Raw genomic sequence first — 19,269 nt, 5'->3', positions numbered from 1 at the left:
CTAATCTGCAAGTTAGGGGGAGAATCTACTCACATCATCCAGTTGTTTCAAGCACAAAACTAAAGAATGTTTATGAAAATATGCAAAGAATGAAGTGCTAGATAAAAAAAGTGCTTGAATGTATACAAAGTGAGGCAACATGGTGTTGCAGAAAAGGAGACTGGGGATCATAATGCTTACGTTCATGATCTTGTTCTGCCACCAACTGTCACCTCATCCAGGCAACACTGTGTTCACTATTTTCCTCATCTGCAAATTGGAGATAACAATGTTGATAATGAAGCGGTCACAGAATAGCATAAATGTGAAGAGCTATGAAGATGTATACTCTCAAGTGTAAAAAGCAATACAAATGTTAAATTAATTCACTAGTTATAAGCAGGAAAAAAAAACTTTATTTCTATCAAATTAAAAAGTAGGAATCAATCTTCAAGCAAGATAATCAAAATAGTCAATAACAATTAACAGTTAGGAGAGCATGTACAGATTAGACTACAGGTTTAGATACTCTGAATTAAGCACATACACCCAAATCAAGAAGGCTGACAACTTTCACTGAAGAAAAGCACTGACTCATCGTAAACACACAACTTCTGGGAAACTGGAGCTGACTTTTCACAGGACAGTAAACCGAAGTGACAAGTTGTCATTGGCTTAACAGAACAGATTTGAGCTTGAGAGGGGTCACAGTGAAACGCCATTGTAATGCAACAATTTCCCCAGAGATCTGTTCATCTCAAAAACAGGAATATATAAAAATCAGTAGTACAAATTCTCATAAAACTAGAAAAACCCTCTAAGCCCTAACACCTTGGAGCTTACATAAAGACTGAGTTTTTTTTTTTTCTTCCCTTTACCCTTCTCTAAATTAAATACAAAACAGTTTGTTTTTATTTAGCACATTTCTGACTTCACAGCCAAAGCTTTAAAATGAAGAAAGGTTTTATGAAATGGAATTAGACACACACCAACCCCAGGGAGAATCACAAGGTGCACTTGGTGTAACTTGCAAAAGTTACAGACAGGAAATCTTTATTTCCAGGAAGACACATGCTGTTTCCTGGAATAGCGTAATTATTACCCGGAAGGAATGCACATCCATGCCATCCAAGGGCTCTTGTCCCCTTGGAAATGTTTCACCATCTCTCCCTCCCTCTCCCTACACACACACACACACACACACACACACACACACGCTCACTGATCAAATTGGGGGAATTTCCCTGAAGCATACAGAATAATGGCATTTATTTTGGCAAGAATTGTGCAATTTGTTAAAAGAAAGATAAGGTATGGCATTTATGAACAACTGTAATTATAGTATATCTCAACAGATGCAGGAAGTATATTTTTCTTCATAGTTGAAATACGGCTTCATGGGTTTCCCAACATCTGGCTCTTGCACACTCTTCATCTAGAAACCAGACTGGATCAGTTATATGTGGAAAGGGATGATAACTTATGACTAGACCACACTCCCGTATTAAAAAAAAAAAAAAAAATGAAACAAACAAACAAAAAAAAAACAGGCTGCATTGCTAGGTTCTCCTTTTGAGACACCAAATAGACCAGGGAGTTACTAAAAATGCAGGGGAATTATAAAGCAATTCATACTAAGAACACAACTTGGCCTTATGAATTGCCTCTCTGGCAAAATTAAATGCAGCAAAAAGATACTGTGTTTTAAATGAAAGGTAATAAATGAAATTCATCAGGTAGATATGAATGTCTCCCGAGATCCTGTAACTCAGCAGAGTGCAGATGAGATATATGCTCTCTGTATATACAGTGTGCAACTACCACCAAGACCCACTGAGTGCCCACTTCTTGCCTCAGCACCAGAGTGCCAAAAGCAAAGATTCCAGGTACAATCAAATAACACTGCTTTACCTATTAATTAGAATGGGGAACTCAAAGGAGGAAAAGGTACAAAAAAAGGCCCTTTTGGATTTCTTGATTAATCCCTATAGATACATGAAAATACAAACTTAAGTGAAGAAAATGATTGCAGTTTTTACACAGAGGCAAGATAACTAAAACATCTATTACGTTAGGGTAACTACTGCAGATTTAATTAGACAATGCACATAATGCACTTAGCATTAAGTACCAATAAACAGGAACTACTAGGAATGCCTATGCCTTAATATATTTGAAATTTGTGGTCTTTATGACCTAAGCAGGACCCCCAGCAGGCTGGTAAGCTGTTTAAACTGCTAAACAGCTAAAGTCAAATACTGAAATCAGTTTAGTGAACTAAATTTTCTAACAGTCCTATTTATGGTTTTGCACAGGCACCCATCTATCTAAAACCATCCTGTCTCAACAACATTTTTAAGTGGTAGGTGGGCGAAGCCACAGCAGTAGCTCTTTCCAAGAATCCCCCTTATCCATTGGCTGTTATTACCTTTTTCCTTCCCTACCAAAGGGAGGGGCACACCCTGGGTAAAGCTGGAGCTCATCTGAGCTTGGCTGCTGGAGGGTGGTGGGGAGTGACCCTGGGCAGGGCGGATAACACAGGAAGCCAATCTCCTCTGGTTTCCGCCAGAATTGTGCATGACAAACAGCGCCACATCAGATGGCAGGCAAAGGTGTGAATGTAGCATTCAGGATCATGTTAATATGCAATGTGACATAGGCAAGATGGTATGCTGGGGGCTCCATTACCTGCCAGCACTTCAGGAAGGATGTTTATCATCAGGGCCTTATTTGGGGGTGGGAGTGAGGGAGTGATTTCTCCTGGTATCAGGGAAGAAAAGTGAGTAGCATCTAACTCCCAGAAGCCAGATCTACAGGGAGCACTATAGTTGAAGGCGGCTGAAGTGTTAAGGTCTCTTAGGGGTACAATACCATGGATACCAAAAGCATAGGTAGGTGAGGAACATGAAGGAACCTGACCCCTCCACAGATTAGCCTGGACCCAAGCCCAGCCTATTTCAACAGCCTTTCATTTTATAAGTGAGAAGTTAGGAAAGAAGATCAAAGGCTCAGATCTTCCTCTAGCAGCTCCCTTTGCTTAAGCAAAGCGGGGAGGGGGAGAACAGTCCCATATAGAGCTGAATGTCACTTCTGCTACTTTTGATGAGGCCACTTGGAAATACGAGCAAAATCAAGCAGGCTCAGCATCCTAGGTTGGTTGGGACAGGACACAGATAGTTAACATCCAGGAGCAAACTCAGGCTGCAGAATCAGGAAAACCTGGGTGTGAGTCCTGGCTGGACTGTCTGTTGGCAGCAAGAGCCTGGGCAAGATGCTTCACATCTCTGACCCTTGTCTTCCTTGTTCATAAACATGGCCTCATGCCTATCTCAAAGGATGCTTGAAAGATTAAATGAGTGTTTGCTAAGGTCCTAGAACTTTACCTATCGCCCAAAGGCCTTCAGTAAATGATACTTATTTTATGTCTGCCTTAGTGTTAAAGGATATTAAACACAGCAATGTCTCCAAGTTCTAAGTAAGTGGGAAGCCTGTTCAGACAATGAAAAGCAAAATTAATTCACAACTGGCTAAATCACAGAGTATGTGGACTGGTAGGAATCTTATAGACACCCAGATTACTCTCTTTGCAGAACTGTGAAGGAACCGTATCTGTGGCAGTAGAAGAAAAACCAAGAAAAGATGTCCCTTTAGCTTTTATCAAAATATTTTCAAGAGAATTTTAATTTTTTACAAAATTACTGGAGAAAATGCTAGAGAGCTTGTTGAAGAAAATCTGAAATAGACTTTTTAGGCCACTGAACATGAAATAAGTATCATCTTTCAAAGACGCATGGAAAAGGTGTTTGTCTTTTTTATTGGTCTCACCAAGCACAGGGCCCTCACCAAGCACAGAAACAGCAAATGCCGTTGAGACACTGAGAGGCTCCCACATTGACTATAACTATCTATTCTGCTGGAGGAGAGGAGGGAAGGATTGAGAACTAGAGTATGGCATCAGGGACCAGCCATTTCCCATAACTCTCTCAAAAACTCCAAAGGGAGTCTGTTAAACACAAAGAGAAATAAAGGAAGAGTCATGTAGATTTTTCTACTTCCAAAAGGACACACACTTTCCTCTCTTGAATTACCCATAAAACAACCTTAACTCTCTACTTCTCCTAGTTTTTAGAAATTGTCTCCATGGCAGTACTAGTCTAAATTGTGCAACTTGCTTCATATCAGGTTTGTTTTCTCCGTACCTGGTTCCCCAGGAAACCTGAGCTTTACCTACAGGTCTGATTTTCACCCTGTCCCCACCAACCGGCATTCAAACATGGCTCTTCTAAAGCACTAGAAGTCCATATCATGCACTGATGTTTCACAGACCTGAACTGGGCATCTCCATTGCATACACCCAAAAAGTAACATGGTGATTCAGAGAATGAGGAGGAGACCAGTCTATGTTTCCACTAAGGTAGTCAAAGAACATTTTCACGAAGGTATAGAGGAGAGGAACTGTCAAGAGCGGGGCAATATTTGTAAGGAAGATGCAATCATTACCATACAGAACACATCTGCCAGGGAATTGACTGGAGATTCTCCAGGACATCTTCAAAAAATAAACAATGCATTGCAACACCAGAGGCGTGCTGAAATAGGCTCCTCGCCCCCCCTTCTCTTCAGTATGAGGAGTTAGAAGTCACTCTCAGGAATAGCAAAGAACCCTCCTTAGGGACAATCACGATGCATGAAGAGGGGTATTTATTTTTAAGGCAACAGGAATAAATTTCATTGTCCTTCCCAGAGGAGAGCCAGAATTACATTAGGTGGCCACCAAGTCTGGAAACCAGGCAAATCTTTAATAAATGTTTTATTGATATTACATTACAAAGAATGACAAAATTGTATCATCTATATTTCTAGACTTAATGGCCACCCCACAGAAAGCATCTTTGGAATAGAAAGAAAAAAAATTAAGAATTTGTTTTCCCATAATCACAAAGCTGTCATACTCAGTCTGGGCACAGCTAGTGCAACATTTTCCTCAACCCACAGGCTCCATTCCCTTTACCAACTATTTATAATATGTTTGGGTCACTCACAGGAGAAAAACACTGTCAGCATCAATATTTAGCAGCATTTCAAAATACATTTTTTTTGTCTTGAATAAAAAGCTAAACTATTCTTTTAGTGCAGTAATTCCATATGGTCTTATTACTTCTATACACAAGATATGATTCTTTAACATGTATGTAGTATCTCCCATTTTTCTGAAGACTCCCAAAGACTTTGAGGATTTTATTTTTTCATAATAAAAGAAAAGAGCAGTGTCAACCCATGAGGGTCAGCCCAGCAGCGTAAGTAGACCCTCTGCAGAGCTCAGTTCCTGCTGCAAGAAGCATCTGGACACCCTCCCCTCACTCTCGGCTCTTAGAAAGGAATCTGAGAGAGATAAAAGCAGTAACTATCTATTACTTCATAGTCTAGGAAGGGAGAAAACAGATGTACCAAAATACAGTCTAATAAAAATACTAGAAGCCAAATCCTTTCATTCCAGGATGTCTGAAAAAGGAGAGACTCTACAGAGCATGGAGGCAGAAAAAGGTATCACTCCGAACAGAAAAGCTAATTGTGGACAGTCACTCAAGGCCAGAGAAGTGACCACAGAGCAACTGGCTTCAATCGCACGGTCACCAGGAAGGGCACATACCAGAGAACTTGGGACAAGGCCGGGGCTACTGCCCTTGGCATTCTCAGGCCACCTGGTGCTGTGGTTCAACAGCCTTTGGAGGGCAGGGAGAACCAGAGGCCAACACCATCACGTGTTAAAAGGCTACTATGGCAACAATGTGATGGTCAGAAATCAGCTAGAGTTTGGGTTATACACCCTTTGAAATCCAGCCTGTACGTGCTTTCTTGTGAAGGGCTTGAGACGTGCAGAGACATCCTAGACATGTGTGGGTGACCCTTCATCAGAAAGGCAGAGAAGAGCCTCTTCATTAACTCTTTCTCCTCATTTGTTTTCATTTCAGTTCACCATTTAGACTAGAAAAGACGCTGCAAGCTATCCCCGCTAGCTTCTAATTTGGACACGGCACCAATACTACACATACAACTGAATGAATGACATCTTCCTGGTTCTTCATTGGGCGGGCTCAGTATGCTTCTTTGGACTGAATAGGTGTGATCTTGTTTGAGAAAAGCGTGTAAACATAGGGCCAGATTTTGTTAGTCTCCGTCCCAGAAAATTGGTGAAGCACTCCTCGGCTCCTGAAAAATAAAATCCAACACATAAACGCATTTTAGGTTCACTTTTTTTTTAAATGTTTATTTTTGAGACAGAGAGAGAGAGAGAGAGAGAGAGAGAGAGAAAGAATGCACAGGGGAGGGGCAGAGAGAGGGGAGACAGAGGACCCAAAGTAGGCTCTGCACTGACAACAGGAAGCCCAATGTGGGGCTCAAACTGACAAACTGTGAGATCATGACCTGAGCTGAAGTCAAAGTCAGATGCTTAACCAACTGAGCCACCCAGGCGACCCTTAGATTTCTTTTTAACATGATATTAGGGCAGGTGAAGATCCTGGGTATAAAGCAAACATGATCTCATGGTCTATCACACACACTGCTAAGTGCCAAAGCAGCCCCCGCAAATGTATCAACACCTGCACTTGGGGATACTTAAATAAGGCCACAGCTTTTACAATTCTGGCATGCCTAGCATGATGCCACCTCTTCTTCTCCTATTTAAAACATATCAAAGAGGGGCGCCTGGGTGGCTCAGTCAGTTGAGTGTCTGACTCTTGATTTTGACTCGGGTCACGATCCCAGGATCATGGGACTGAGCCCCGTTGACAGGCTCCACACTGAACATGCAGCCTGCTTAACATTCTCTCTTTCTCTCTCTCCTGCCCCTCTCTGTGGCTCACATGTTCTTAAAAAAACAAAAAAAGAGGGGCGCCTGGGTGGCTCAGTCGGTTAAGCGTCCGACTTCGGCTCAGGTCATGATCTCACAGTCCGTGAGTTCGAGCCCCACGTCGGGCTCTGTGCTGACAGCTCAGAGCCTGGAGCCCATTTCAGATTCTGTGTCTCCCTCTCTCTCTGCCTCTCCCCTGTTCATGCTCTGTCTCTCTCTGTCTCAAAAATAAATAAACGTTAAAAAAAATTAAAAAAAAAAAAGAAAAGAAAAAAAAAGAAAAACATATCCAAGAATAACATTATATGGACAATACCAAATTTGCCTCAGTACACACTTTCAAAAAACAGATCACTGGGGCACCTGGGTGGCTCAGTCAGTTAAGCATCTGACTTCGGGTCAGGTCACGATCTCAAGGTTCCTGAGTTTGAGCCTCGTGTCCAGCTCTGTGCTGACAGCTTGGAGCCTGGAGCCTGCTTCGGATTCTGTGTCTCCCTCTCTCTCTACCCCTCCCCTCACTCTGTCTCTCTCTCCCTCAAAAATAAATAAACATTAAAAATTAAAAAAAAACAAAAAAAACAGATCATTGACAAATTTTGGTACTATAAAACCCTTGTTACTTACAACAGATCACAAAACACAGGATAGATCATAGTAACATGATCAGGAACTTCTAATCTAAAGGCCTGCTAAATTATTTGGGAGCTGAAGGGTCAGAAATTGATTTATAGTGGAGGCTGTAGACAGCTGTCCTGAATGCAGTCTGCAAATGGGTTTTGTTTGGTTTGCACACTGTTAAAAATGTTATCTGTTGTTAATAGTTTTAAAAATTGGGATTTACACACACACACACACACACACACCCCGCTCCCACATACACACAAAGCCAGATTTCTGCTTCTCCTGAGAAATAGGTATCACTAGCCACTCTGGGTCTGAGTGCCCCTGTGGTAATAACTGGCTGAACATCATACAGCAGCTGTACAGTTCAACTGTCACTCACCTGCCCAGATTAACACAGCCATACCAGGTTTGACACTCATTTCCAATACCTGCCTGGCCCCTGGAACCATATGAATCTGCCATCTGTACCTTATAGTTTTAGCTTTTTTTTTTCCTTTGGTTAAATTCCCTCCTAGACATAGCTAGTCAACAGGTCCCTTCTAATCGTCCATCCAAATGACATACGTGGGAGTGTCCAAATATAAACCATTATTTCAGCTCCTTAAAAAGAAAGATGAGGGGCGCCTGGGTGGCGCAGTCGGTTAAGCGTCCGACTTCAGCCAGGTCACGATCTCGCGGTCCGTGAGTTCGAGCCCCGCGTCGGGCTCTGGGCTGATGGCTCAGAGCTTGGAGCCTGTTTCCGATTCTGTGTCTCCCTCTCTCTCTGCCCCTCCCCCGTTCATGCTCTGTCTCTCTCTGTCCCAAAAATAAAATATAAAAAAAAAAAAAAAAAGAAAGATGAATATAATTCTACACATAATTTTACAACCAGACAGAGAGGATCAGGTTTCAGTCCTTGTATTACAAGAATTTCAGCATAAAAGAACTGGACTATATCTCCCATGTACAACCCCCAACATTTCACCTGACCTGCAGGGAGGAACTGGGCCTTTAGGATTTATCTAGCTTAAAGAAACACTACCCTACCTCAGTCCAGTGTCCTTCCCACTGGGCACCATACTGTTTTAATTGGCCCTCCGCCATGAAAATGTTGAAGCACACTCACTTGTATAATTCAATGACTGGCTTTGCCACATCCTTGTACTGTCTTAGCCGGGCAGCAACTGCTTCAGGTTTATCATCCTCCTGCTGGACTAATGGTTCACCAGTAATGTCATCAATCCCCTACAAATACCAGAGAAACCAGTTAATACGGCCAATAGCTGGGCCATTCCATAGATGAAAAACTTTCCTATGCAAACCCATGTATTCACCTTTGACCCCTCCCACATGATGAATTAGGCCTGATGACAATGGTAATAGTGAAAGTAGTTGAAAAAAAGAAATAACACTCTTAACAGTATGTTAACCTTATCCATTAAGAGCTGACATGAAATTGTTATTAACTTCTCAGATCTTTCTGAACATGTTACACTGCTACTGATAAATGATGTTTTCAATTTATAGTTTAAAACTCCATGCTGCCTCCCCCAACAATAAACGACCTTTAGACACTATCACTCTGGCCCTCTAAATATTCCTAAAACAGCCTTGCTTTCTAAAGTTTGAGCTGTTAATAAGGAAAATAAATCATCTCAAAGAACCAGGTGGTTTACTTAGGAGAACACTGATCTAGGAGAAGGTATCTCTCTCCTACCTCTGCTAGCTTTCAAATCCTTTTCTGAGATTAATCTTACTCAGGCTATTTTACTAGATCACATAATGACTTGCCTAAAGGTAGATTAAATAGGCATGAATCATATACCTATGATAAACAAGAACAAACATTCCGAGAACTGAAAAGCTGCAATTCTAAGAACCTGATTTTTGACATATTTTAACCTTCTCAGGAAACATATCTACTTAAAAATGGCAACGTGCACATAAGAAGATCTTGCCTCCTGTGTCCACGGCTATTACCCACCAGGGGAGATAGTCACATGAAATAAATCTGTCAAAAGGCAGGCTAGAGCAGAACCAAAAGGTTCAGGCAACTCAACTGGATAATCAGAAACCAGCTATAAATTTGAAACACACTAAAATTCCATTACAGCTCAAGGCCTTGGGTACATAATTTATGCTTATGATTTGTTGGTGAGCCCCATAATCATCACATGTGTATTCCATGGCTGTTACCCTGACACAACAGGAGAGATGGGGGTGGGGGAAAGCTGTACATCACCTCTACTTTCATCTCCTTATGGTTGCAAAGCTCAGAAGTCATTTCTAGGACCTCAGAGCACCAGTGAATACAACAACTACTTCTAGAACGAGCAGAATGATGCTGGGGTGACAGCATCCCTCCTTCCAGGACAGCCTGGCCACAGTGGCTGGTAGAGGTAGCCCAGACTAGCACTTCCACTGCTGACTTTGGGGGCAGCACTGTAATAACTGCAGGTGTTCTTTTAGTATACCCAGTCTTTGGAAAGCAACTTAATATTAAAGGTTCTCAAACTTTAAGAGAATCTTTGCTTCAGCAGGGCTAGGAGGAGCTAAAATGTGAAGCATCTGTGTTGGACTTCAGTGCAGATTCAGAACCCTCTTTTCCCCTCCATCATTTTTCCCCCTCTACTAGCTTCTTGAAAAAGAAAGGAGGAAGGGGCGCCTGGGTGGCGCAGTCGGTTAAGCGTCCGACTTCAGCCAGGTCACGATCTCGCGGTCCGTGAGTTCGAGCCCCGCGTCGGGCTCTGGGCTGATGGCTCAGAGCCTGGAGCCTGTTTCCGATTCTGTGTCTCCCTCTCTCTCTGCCCCTCACCCGTTCATGCTCTGTCTCTCTCTGTCCCAAAAAATAAATAAATGTTGAAAAAAAAAAGAAAAAGAAAGGAGGAAGGGACCTAATACAGGAATTCCAGAAGTATTTACTATATTTTTAAAAAGATTTCTGGGGCACTGGGGTAGCTTAATTAGTTAAGCACCGACTTCAGCTTAGGTCATGATCTCATGGTTCGTGGGTTCGAGCCCCTCATCAGGCTCTGTGCTGACAGCTCCGAGCCTGGAGCCTGCTTTGGATTCTGTGTCTCCTCTCTCTGCCCCTCCCCAACTCATGCTCTTTCAAAAATAAACAAACGTGAAAAAGAAAAAAAAAGACTTCAAAAGGCAACTAGTTCATTTCGCCCAAATGAATAAGACTCACTGGAACTTTATCAATGGCGTTCATGAGCTGGGAAGGCATCCTTACCCTCTTGAAGATGGTTTTCTGTAGTAATTATTGACTCTATCAATATTCAGGTCTACCTATTCCATACACATTAATCCAATAAGATACAACGGTCAACTTTTTCACATTTGGAGGATTAAAAATAATACTATCTGCCTCCCCATAATTGGAGTTAAGAATCATATTGAACTAATTCCTATCATTACCAGAAAGAACAGTAATTCTTTAAATGAGTTCATTAACTTAAAAAGTTTCTTGGGGCACCTGGTAGCTCAGTCGGTTAAGCACTGACTCTTGATTTTGGCTCAGGTCATGATCTCACAGTTCATGAAATCGAGCCCCACGTTGGGCTCTATGCTGACAGCATGGAACCAGCTTGGGATTCTCTCTCCCCCTCTCTCTCTCTGCCCCTTACCCACTGCACACACACTCTCTCTCTCTCAAAAATAAAATAAACATTTAAAAAAATAAAGAAATTTCTTTAAACATGTACCTTTATACATGCTTATTTTATGTAAACATGCTGTTTTTTTGAACTTGCTATTCCTCTAGTCTTCCCCCTTTACATCCTTACTCCATCTCTCCCATGACCCCGCCCACTTTAACCCCAGTTCTTCATCCAGACCCAGTGTTAACCATTTATCCCTGGTCTTATGAAGCCAGAGAGCACTTATAAACACACACACAAACAGATATGTGTAAAGAAAGACAGCCACTGTTTTACAAAAATGGAATCATTGTGCTATTTGCTTTTCATATTCAGTAATACACCTGGAGGAAATGTTTCTTCAGGTCAAAGTATATAGCACAAAGTCTTTCTTTTTACTGACTACAAGACGTAGATATTCTCTAATTCATTTAATCATCCCCTGCAAATGAGCATTCATTTTTGTTTTCAGATTGTTTTGTTTTTCCCTAAAATCAACACTGGAATAAGCGACACTGTGTACATGATCTTACCTGCTAGTGCTTTCATTTCCATAACCTATACTGCCAGTGGTGGGTTGAATGAAATAAAAATTCTAATGTAGGGGCGCCTGGGTGGCTCAGTCGGTTCAGTGATGACTTCAGCTCAGGTCATGATCTCACAGCTTGTGAGTTCAAGCTCCACATCAGGCTCTGTACTGACAGCTCAGAGCCTGGAGCCTGCTTCGAATTCTGTGTCTCCCTCTCTCTCTGCCCCTCCCCCACTCACACTCTGTCTCTCTCTCTCTCTCAAAATAAACATTAAAAAAAATTTTTAATGTACATTGCTAGATTGCTTTTTAAAAAGACTACAAATACTAGGTCTGATAAAGATGAGAGTATCATTTTTCTCAGATCCCCACCAGCAATAGATGTTATAAACTTGAATTTGCCTTCTTTGACCACTAGTGAATGAGAAATTTCAAATACATTTGGCCATGTAGATTTGTTCTTTTTTGAATCATCTATTCATATCCTTCCTATACTTTACAACCGAAATGCTGTGCCTCTTTCTTGTCAGTCTGTCAAAGGGCCCTGTATAGTCTTACATGCACATGAGGTGGATTGAAGTCCAGGTTATACACCCTTCCACTGGGAGGGTGAATCCAACGTCGGCTGAGACGGTCTTTGAGTGTTTCAAATGGAATGTTCAAAGTGATCACTAGATCCAGCTCGCAGATTCTGTCCAGGGCTTCAGCCTGTACTAATGTCCTAGGAAAACCTAAATGCCAAAAACAAAACATATCAAATGCAAGACATTTCCCAATTCCAATGAGTCAATGAAATATTTTCAGTGACAGAATAATCAAATCTATACATATGTCACCCAGAATGAAGTTTTTATCAGACATTTATGTCTACCTCCTTAAATTTAATGCTAGAAGAAAATAGGCTACTTTAAAACCCAGTTTTGGCATTTGGGACACTGAAAGATTAAGGGGTCACATGACACAAGCAGAGAGTATACTAAACTAAAAAAACACTAAACCAGTTCTAGCTTTGCTCTTAACTACTCATGTAACCCTAGGCAAGTTATATCACCTCCATTTCCTCTTCTGTTAAAGAAGTGAAGGAACAAAATTATATTTGTGTCCTTTTATAGCTTTAACAGCTGATAAGTATATTATTCATAGGCTATCCCCAAAATTATATATACATATACACGTATATATTTTTTCTCCATTCCCCACTCTTACAAAACTCAACATGTGGTCTGCAATCTAGTACAGTAACCACAGAAGTGAGAAAAAGCATTTAGGAATTTTATAGCAATTCTACAGTAATTTCAAGCCTAGTGAATCTAAAATTTATGGTTGAATTTGTGGTTTTCTTTTAATTTTTCTAGTAATTTGCTCTTGTCGTATTTGATAAAAGGATTGCTCTGCAGTAGATGGCGGGGGGGGGGGGGGGTGCGAGAAACTGGAAGCTCCAGGCTTCCCTTGGAGCTTATTTTCTAATTTCTCCAATAAGGAAAATTATCCAACGGTCCCCATAGTGTCTAACCTGTGATGTTGTTTATTACAGAAGATGAAGTTACATCTTTTCCAAAAAGACACAAGAATAGAGAGCACCAAACCTGGGGCATGTGTTCAACTCTATTGTTATGACAGGGAAAGAAAAGGCAAGTTCAAACAGAGGTGGGAAAAAGCTTATCTTGCAGGGCAGATCTCAGTTCATTAGCTATCACATGGCTAACACAAGGTAATCACAGGCTCCCAGAAGAAACTGCCTTCACATTCTTGTATGCTGTCCTCCCATGACCCATTAATGCATTTGGACTGGCTTCAACAGAGAAATACGTTATTTCTAATTTTTTTAAATGCTTATTTATTTTTGAGAGAGAAAGAGACAAAGTCAATGTAGGAGGGTCAGAGAGAAAGGGAGACAGAGTCTGCAGCAGGCTCCAGGCTCCAAAGTGTCAGCACAGAGCCTGGCGTGGAGCTCAAACCCACGAGCCGTGAGATCATGACCTGAGCCAAAGTCAGATGCTTAACCAACTGAGCCACCCAGGCACCCCTAGAAATAGGTACTTCTAATCCTGCAGCCCAGGTGTTGCCTGAGCCAATAGCCCAGCATTGTCTCCCTCCTCCCAGAGTGACTCTCTGGCTAAGCATCCTCTTCACAAAAAAGGCACCCACACACTGGGAAACTATACAAGAAGTACGTTCATGGTGGTTTTCTTTGCAGTGGGAAGATGGGGGATTCCTTTCTACTCTTCTAGTTTCTCATTTTTTTTAATTGAGCATACAGTGCTTTCAGAATGGAAACAAAATTCTGCCCTTAAATCCACTGCTAAGTGGATTTTTTTCAAATCTCAATATAATTTGTTAGACCAAGTTATGATTACTTAACATTTAGGGAAATGAAAGGTCAAACTGTATCTGCCTAAGGTCAAGCACACTGTGGAGACGTGGCCTTAACACTGTCACACAGTGGGCAAACATTTCCATGTAACACTAGGGTAGCTGTCTTCTAGTCTTCTGTTCAGTGGCCATACTTATTTGACCAGTTACCTTATTTTAAAATCCCAGTTTAATTCTGTGAAATTACAGGACTCTGTCAAGCTCTGTAAACTCATTATGTAATTTTTTCTTTCTATTATGGAATGGCTTGACTGCTTACATATGAACTTATTAAGCGGCCTCTCTTTTGATTATTAAGTTCAAAAAGAAACTTAATTTTAGAATTGGGGCTTCACAGCAACTGGATGTATCCTGGAGCTTCAAATATATGATAACTACCAGGCAGATAATAACGTGATACTCTCTGGGTCACCAAGGAGCAAGATTTGGCCCCAAGTGGGCCCTCATGGCTCAATTCAATCTATGGCTACATAGGTTGGATGGTAGGCAAGGAGTCTCAGAAGAGTCCAGATAAAACCATGCCTCCTTTACTTTTCCACCAAATTCCTTATTGAATACTACACATACCCTCAACCAGGTCCTTTTTTCCATCTCCCTTTCTCCAACAGCTCACTCTAGGTCAGACTGGGGATGCTGCAGAGAGAACTTTGTTAGCAAACCTGGAGCCCCAGACTTAAGTCTATTAGTCAACTTTAGCCTAAGTTCCCCTACACTGTGCACCACAGTCTGCTTTAGAAGATGGGTTTCCTGAAATGGGATTTAGGATATGCCTTACTCCCTTTGTTATTCTCTGGCACTGTACCTGGGACATTCTAAACTGAAATTCCAGCAAAGTGAGGGCAGTGAGCCTTCCCCAGAAGGGCACTCTTTCCCTGACTGCCAGGTTCTAGCTTTCCCTGCAGAGCCCACTCTTCATGAAGGCTCCAAAGTGACAACTGGAGGGGCGCCTGGGTGGCTCAGTCAGTTAAGCATCCAACTTCTGCTCAGGTCATAATGTCATGGTTCGTGGGCTCGAGCCCCATGTCGGGCTCTGTGCTGACAGCTCAGGAGTCTGGAGCCTGCTTTGGATTCTGTGTCTCCCTCTCTCTCTGCCCATCCCCTGCTCATGCTCTCTCCTCTCTCTCAAAAATAAAAAAAAAAAATTCAAATTGACAACTGGAGTTAGATTTAGAGGCCTACAGCCAAAACAACCCCAAGATCAATCTCTATGCTTTCCCCAAATCCTTTTTCAAGGAAAAGTCATTTTCTAAATCAGTGGCTTCCAAAGGGACCCTTGCTAGAGTATGAAAAGAAAACAGAGCCTCTGTTGCATTGTTTTGTTCACTGTTTTTCAGATTCTAGTTTGGAGAGTGCATTTTATAAGGTATATGGTAGTAAAACTGTATATGCACATAATTCACACATATCCATATACTGAAGATACAAAGTAAACATTTTTACTGAAAATTGTGCACAAAGAATTTTAGAAATCACTCCTCTGAGGACCTGAGTTCTCAGCCTCAGTCCCTGTCCTGGGGTTCTCAGCATCACTAGCCACTAGCCTGACAATAAAACATTGTTCTTTATCCTTTGCATAAAATATAGAAACTGAGTACAGCGTCAACAAAGAATAGGAAGCTCTGAAAGAGAATACACAGTTCCTCCCACAAATAAAAGCTCAAATCTTATCGGCTAAAGTTTCTAGCCTAAAGACCGGTCTGTTCAACTCCCCCACAACTGTTTCTGAACTCTGGTGCCCTCTGGAGGAATGGGTGGAAAATGCAACTGTGTACCAAATAAACTCGAAACAGATTTCAAAAATGTTAGGTAGTGTCTACCTTCTAGGCTTTCACATTCAGACCCACTAATGACCAGAGAATCATTAATTCTTGTGGCTTAGAGGTTTTCTGTTAGGACAGAAAACCTCCCATCCTCAAAATGAGGATAGCCTCCCATCCTCAAAATGTGTTAAAGTTGAAAGAACCATGGAAAATACAGAAGCCTACATAATGAAAGCTAAAATGTAAGAGTTATATTTTAAGATGCTAATGTTGTTGGAATGCAACCATTTTTATGGTTCAGAAGTACCAACAAGAGAAATAAGTCATTCCACAACTTTAAGGGTTCTCCATCTGATGGGGCACATCAACATTATCAGGGAAGACTTACAAGGGGGGAAAAAGAGCTTACGGGTACTCAGATTCCATACCATTCTTCCTAGAATGGATCATCTGGGAGCAGGAGCAGGACTTAGGTATTTTTTTTAAAGTTATCTAGGTGACTCGGACTGGTTAAGAACCACCAAACTTCTCAGTGACAGCAACAGTGTAAGTGCAAAACTAACTACTTGTATCTATCCCATTCGGGGGAAGTTTCAACAGTTCTTTTAAACAGGTACAAAAGCACTTTGCAGAGAATCCTCTTTACCTCAGTTTCATGGCAAGAGGAGAACTGGGAAGGAAATTCCCAGAGACAAATCTTTCCAGATTCACTAAGCCCCTAACTCAAGCCACCTGTTTATGCTATTCCTGTCCAGGATCTTACCTGTAAAAAAAAGTGGTGTGGCAAGGGAAAGTACAGTATAACAGAACAGTGGGCAAAGATCTGGATGCCAGCTGTGGTTTCAAAAGCGAGGAGAAGCAGCAGTAAGCCAGAAACCTCAGGGCTCGGTGGGACGTGTCTGGAACCACACACACCTGGACTTCATTCCCAGTTTTCCCTAGCCAGAACTGCAAGAACATCCACCAGCTTTGTGTAATCTCTCTGGTCCTTAGTTTTCTCAGATATAAAACAAGGGCGTATCAATTTGCTGGGGTCGCCATAACAAAGTACCACAGAATAGGTGGCTTGAACAACAGAGATTTAAGGTCTCATGGTCCTGGAGGCTAAAAGTCTGAGATCGAGGTGTCAGGGAGGGTTGGTTCCTTCTGAGGCTTCACTCGGCTTGCAGATAGCTTCCTTCTCCCTGTCTCCCATAGGATTTTTCCTCAGTGTGTGTCTGTATCCTAACTTCCTCTTCTTATAAGGACATTACACTAGTCATTGCAGATTAGGGCCCACCCTCATGACCTCATTTAACTTAATTACCTCTCCAGTGACCTTATCTCCAAAAAAGAGTCAAATTATAAGGTACTAGGGGTCAGGACTTCCAACAGATGAATTTAAGGTGGTGGGGGCAGGGGACACAACTCAGTCCATAACAAAAGGTAATGCCTACTGCATGGCTGTTTTGAGGATTAAGAGAGACAATCTTTCTAGAATGTTTAAGATGTAAAGTGTTAGGCACAGAGTGAGCACTCAATAAATGGCCGCTGCTGCTCTAGGTAGAGCTCTCCTGGGGGCTCAACTGGTTTCCCAGTTCAGCGTGAAGGAAAGGTCCTCATCCCCCAGCTGGCTTCTATTTAATTCCTTTCCTGAGATTTGCTAGCTTGGGGAGTCACTGGTGCTCTGTGCTCTCTACCATAACTAGAGCCCAGCACCTCTAGTTATTAGCCTGCACAGACTGCACATTCTGGAACCCACCCATCAAAAGGGTGCTCGTGCCAGGCAAGCTCCTGGCACACCACCTACCTCGTTTTTTGAATAGTAAAGCACCTTAAGTCTACTTTCCTGATCCAGTTCAATACGTCATCATGATGAGCTCTGATCTGGGTGAAAGTGAAACTGGTAAATTCAGTGCAAAGGTTCAGCCTTAAGCTGCTGACAATACATGTGTACCTTGATGTGGCAACGGGACATTAAGTTCCAAGGAACTAATCCATTTGCAGCCTGCGTTAACTATAACACGGAATCCAAGTGAAGAAATGTGACGGCCTGGGGCGCCTGGGTGGCTCAGTCGGGTAAGCTCAGGTCACGATCTTGTGGTTCGTGGGTTCGAGCCCCGCGTTGGGCTCTGTGCTGACAGCGCAAAGCCTGCTTAGGATTCTCTCTCTCTCCCTCTCTCTCTGCCCCTCCCCTACTCCCATTCTCTTTCTCACACACACAAAAGTAAACAAATAAACGTGAAAAAGAAATGTGACAGCTGTGCAGTCTTTCTCATTAAGTGAGTGCCTCATTTTGGGGAACATTCGCACAGACGAGGCAACTGTCAGTGGCTCCTGAGTCCATGTCCAATCAGCAAACACACCCTGTGTGCTTCCTATGTATTGTAGTCTGCTGTTCACAAAGCATTTATAGACATTTACTTCTCTCTTACTCTGCACATCGGCCCTATGAGGTGGGCAGAGCGGGAACAATCACCCTCCATGTAACAGATGAAGCTGGCATTCAGTGAGGATCAGCAGAACAGGATTGAGGACCAGGTCTCTGGTCTTGGAAGTGCCCCCTCTCTCTTACACTATGCTGTTCTTCCACAGGTATGAAAAATAATTGTTGAAAGAATCCTAAACGTCACCCCATCTATCTTACTTCCACCCCAAGAGCAGAGCATCCTGGTAGCATCCTCATCATCACGGCCACTATTTGCTGTGCCAGATAGATTTTATGCAGAAGGAAATCTGAAATTGTGCAGGGGCCTAAACAGCCTACTCTCGCTCCTGTTACATCTCTCACCTAGCATCCCTGTCCGTCACCCCACGTCACCTGACATCCTTGCTGTTCTCAAACCGGTAAGTCCATTCCCACCTTGGACAAGTAGCTTATGTCCCCTCGGCGTGACACGCTCTTGCTGTAGGTATCTACGTGTGCCCTCGGCTCCTACAAGTCTTCGCTCAAAACATGCCTTGTCAGCGAGGACTTTTCTAACCATCCTGTTCAACTAAACCTGCGCCCCACCCACCGCACCCCTATTCACACCCGCCCCTCTTTTTCGGTTTTCTCTTCATAGATTTCAACATCTTTTATAGCACATGATCTACTTTATTTTGTAAGTGTTTCTACTCTCACTAGGATGTTACCTAAATGAGAGCAGAACCTTTAAAGCTGTTTACTGCTACATCCTTCGTGCCTAGAACAGTGCCTAGCACATAATAGGTGCTGAATAAATATTTGTTGAATCAATGAATAAATATTATCTGAAAAGTCACAATTATTCTGCAAGATGGGTATCATCCCCATTTTAAAGTTGTAAAAACTGAGGCTCAGAAAAGTTAAGTGACTTGCCCAAGACCACACATTTAAGAACCGAGTGCTGACTCCAGAATCACACATCACATACCACACGATGCTGTCTTCCTCCCACGGGGAAAAGCGCAGCCTGTGAGAAATACCTGCTCGTGACAGCTACAGTAGTCAATAGTCTACTATACAGTATACAGTATACAGCAGTCAGTATACAAAACGACTGGAGAAATCCAAATCCTGCGTGGCTT

The 19,269-nt window shown here is 42.3% G+C and overlaps 1 protein-coding gene across 6 annotated transcripts in view; it reads right to left on the bottom strand.

Annotated features, from left to right (window-relative positions):
• Positions 1-372: 372 nt before the first annotated feature.
• The window catches only part of AK4 (adenylate kinase 4), a 75,886-nt gene continuing 56,989 nt past the window's right edge, over positions 373-19,269 (bottom strand). For all 6 annotated transcript variants that reach the window (XM_025935331.2, XM_086717210.1, XM_086717208.1 and 3 more), the window contains 3 exons: positions 12,167-12,339; positions 8,562-8,680; positions 373-6,189 (listed from right to left, as the gene is read on the bottom strand). In XM_025935331.2, the coding sequence (XP_025791116.1) occupies positions 6,075-6,189; positions 8,562-8,680; positions 12,167-12,339 (407 nt within the window). In that variant the 3' untranslated portion in view covers positions 373-6,074. The remainder of the gene's footprint in view (positions 6,190-8,561; positions 8,681-12,166; positions 12,340-19,269) is intronic.

This window comes from Puma concolor, chromosome C1 (genome assembly GCF_028749965.1).
Source record: "Puma concolor isolate L17-30 chromosome C1, mPumCon1.1.hap2, whole genome shotgun sequence".
In the NCBI taxonomy this organism is placed as follows: Eukaryota; Metazoa; Chordata; class Mammalia; order Carnivora; family Felidae; genus Puma; species Puma concolor.
Note: the sequence above shows the minus strand (reverse complement) of the source record. Positions and strands in the feature narration are given on the sequence as shown.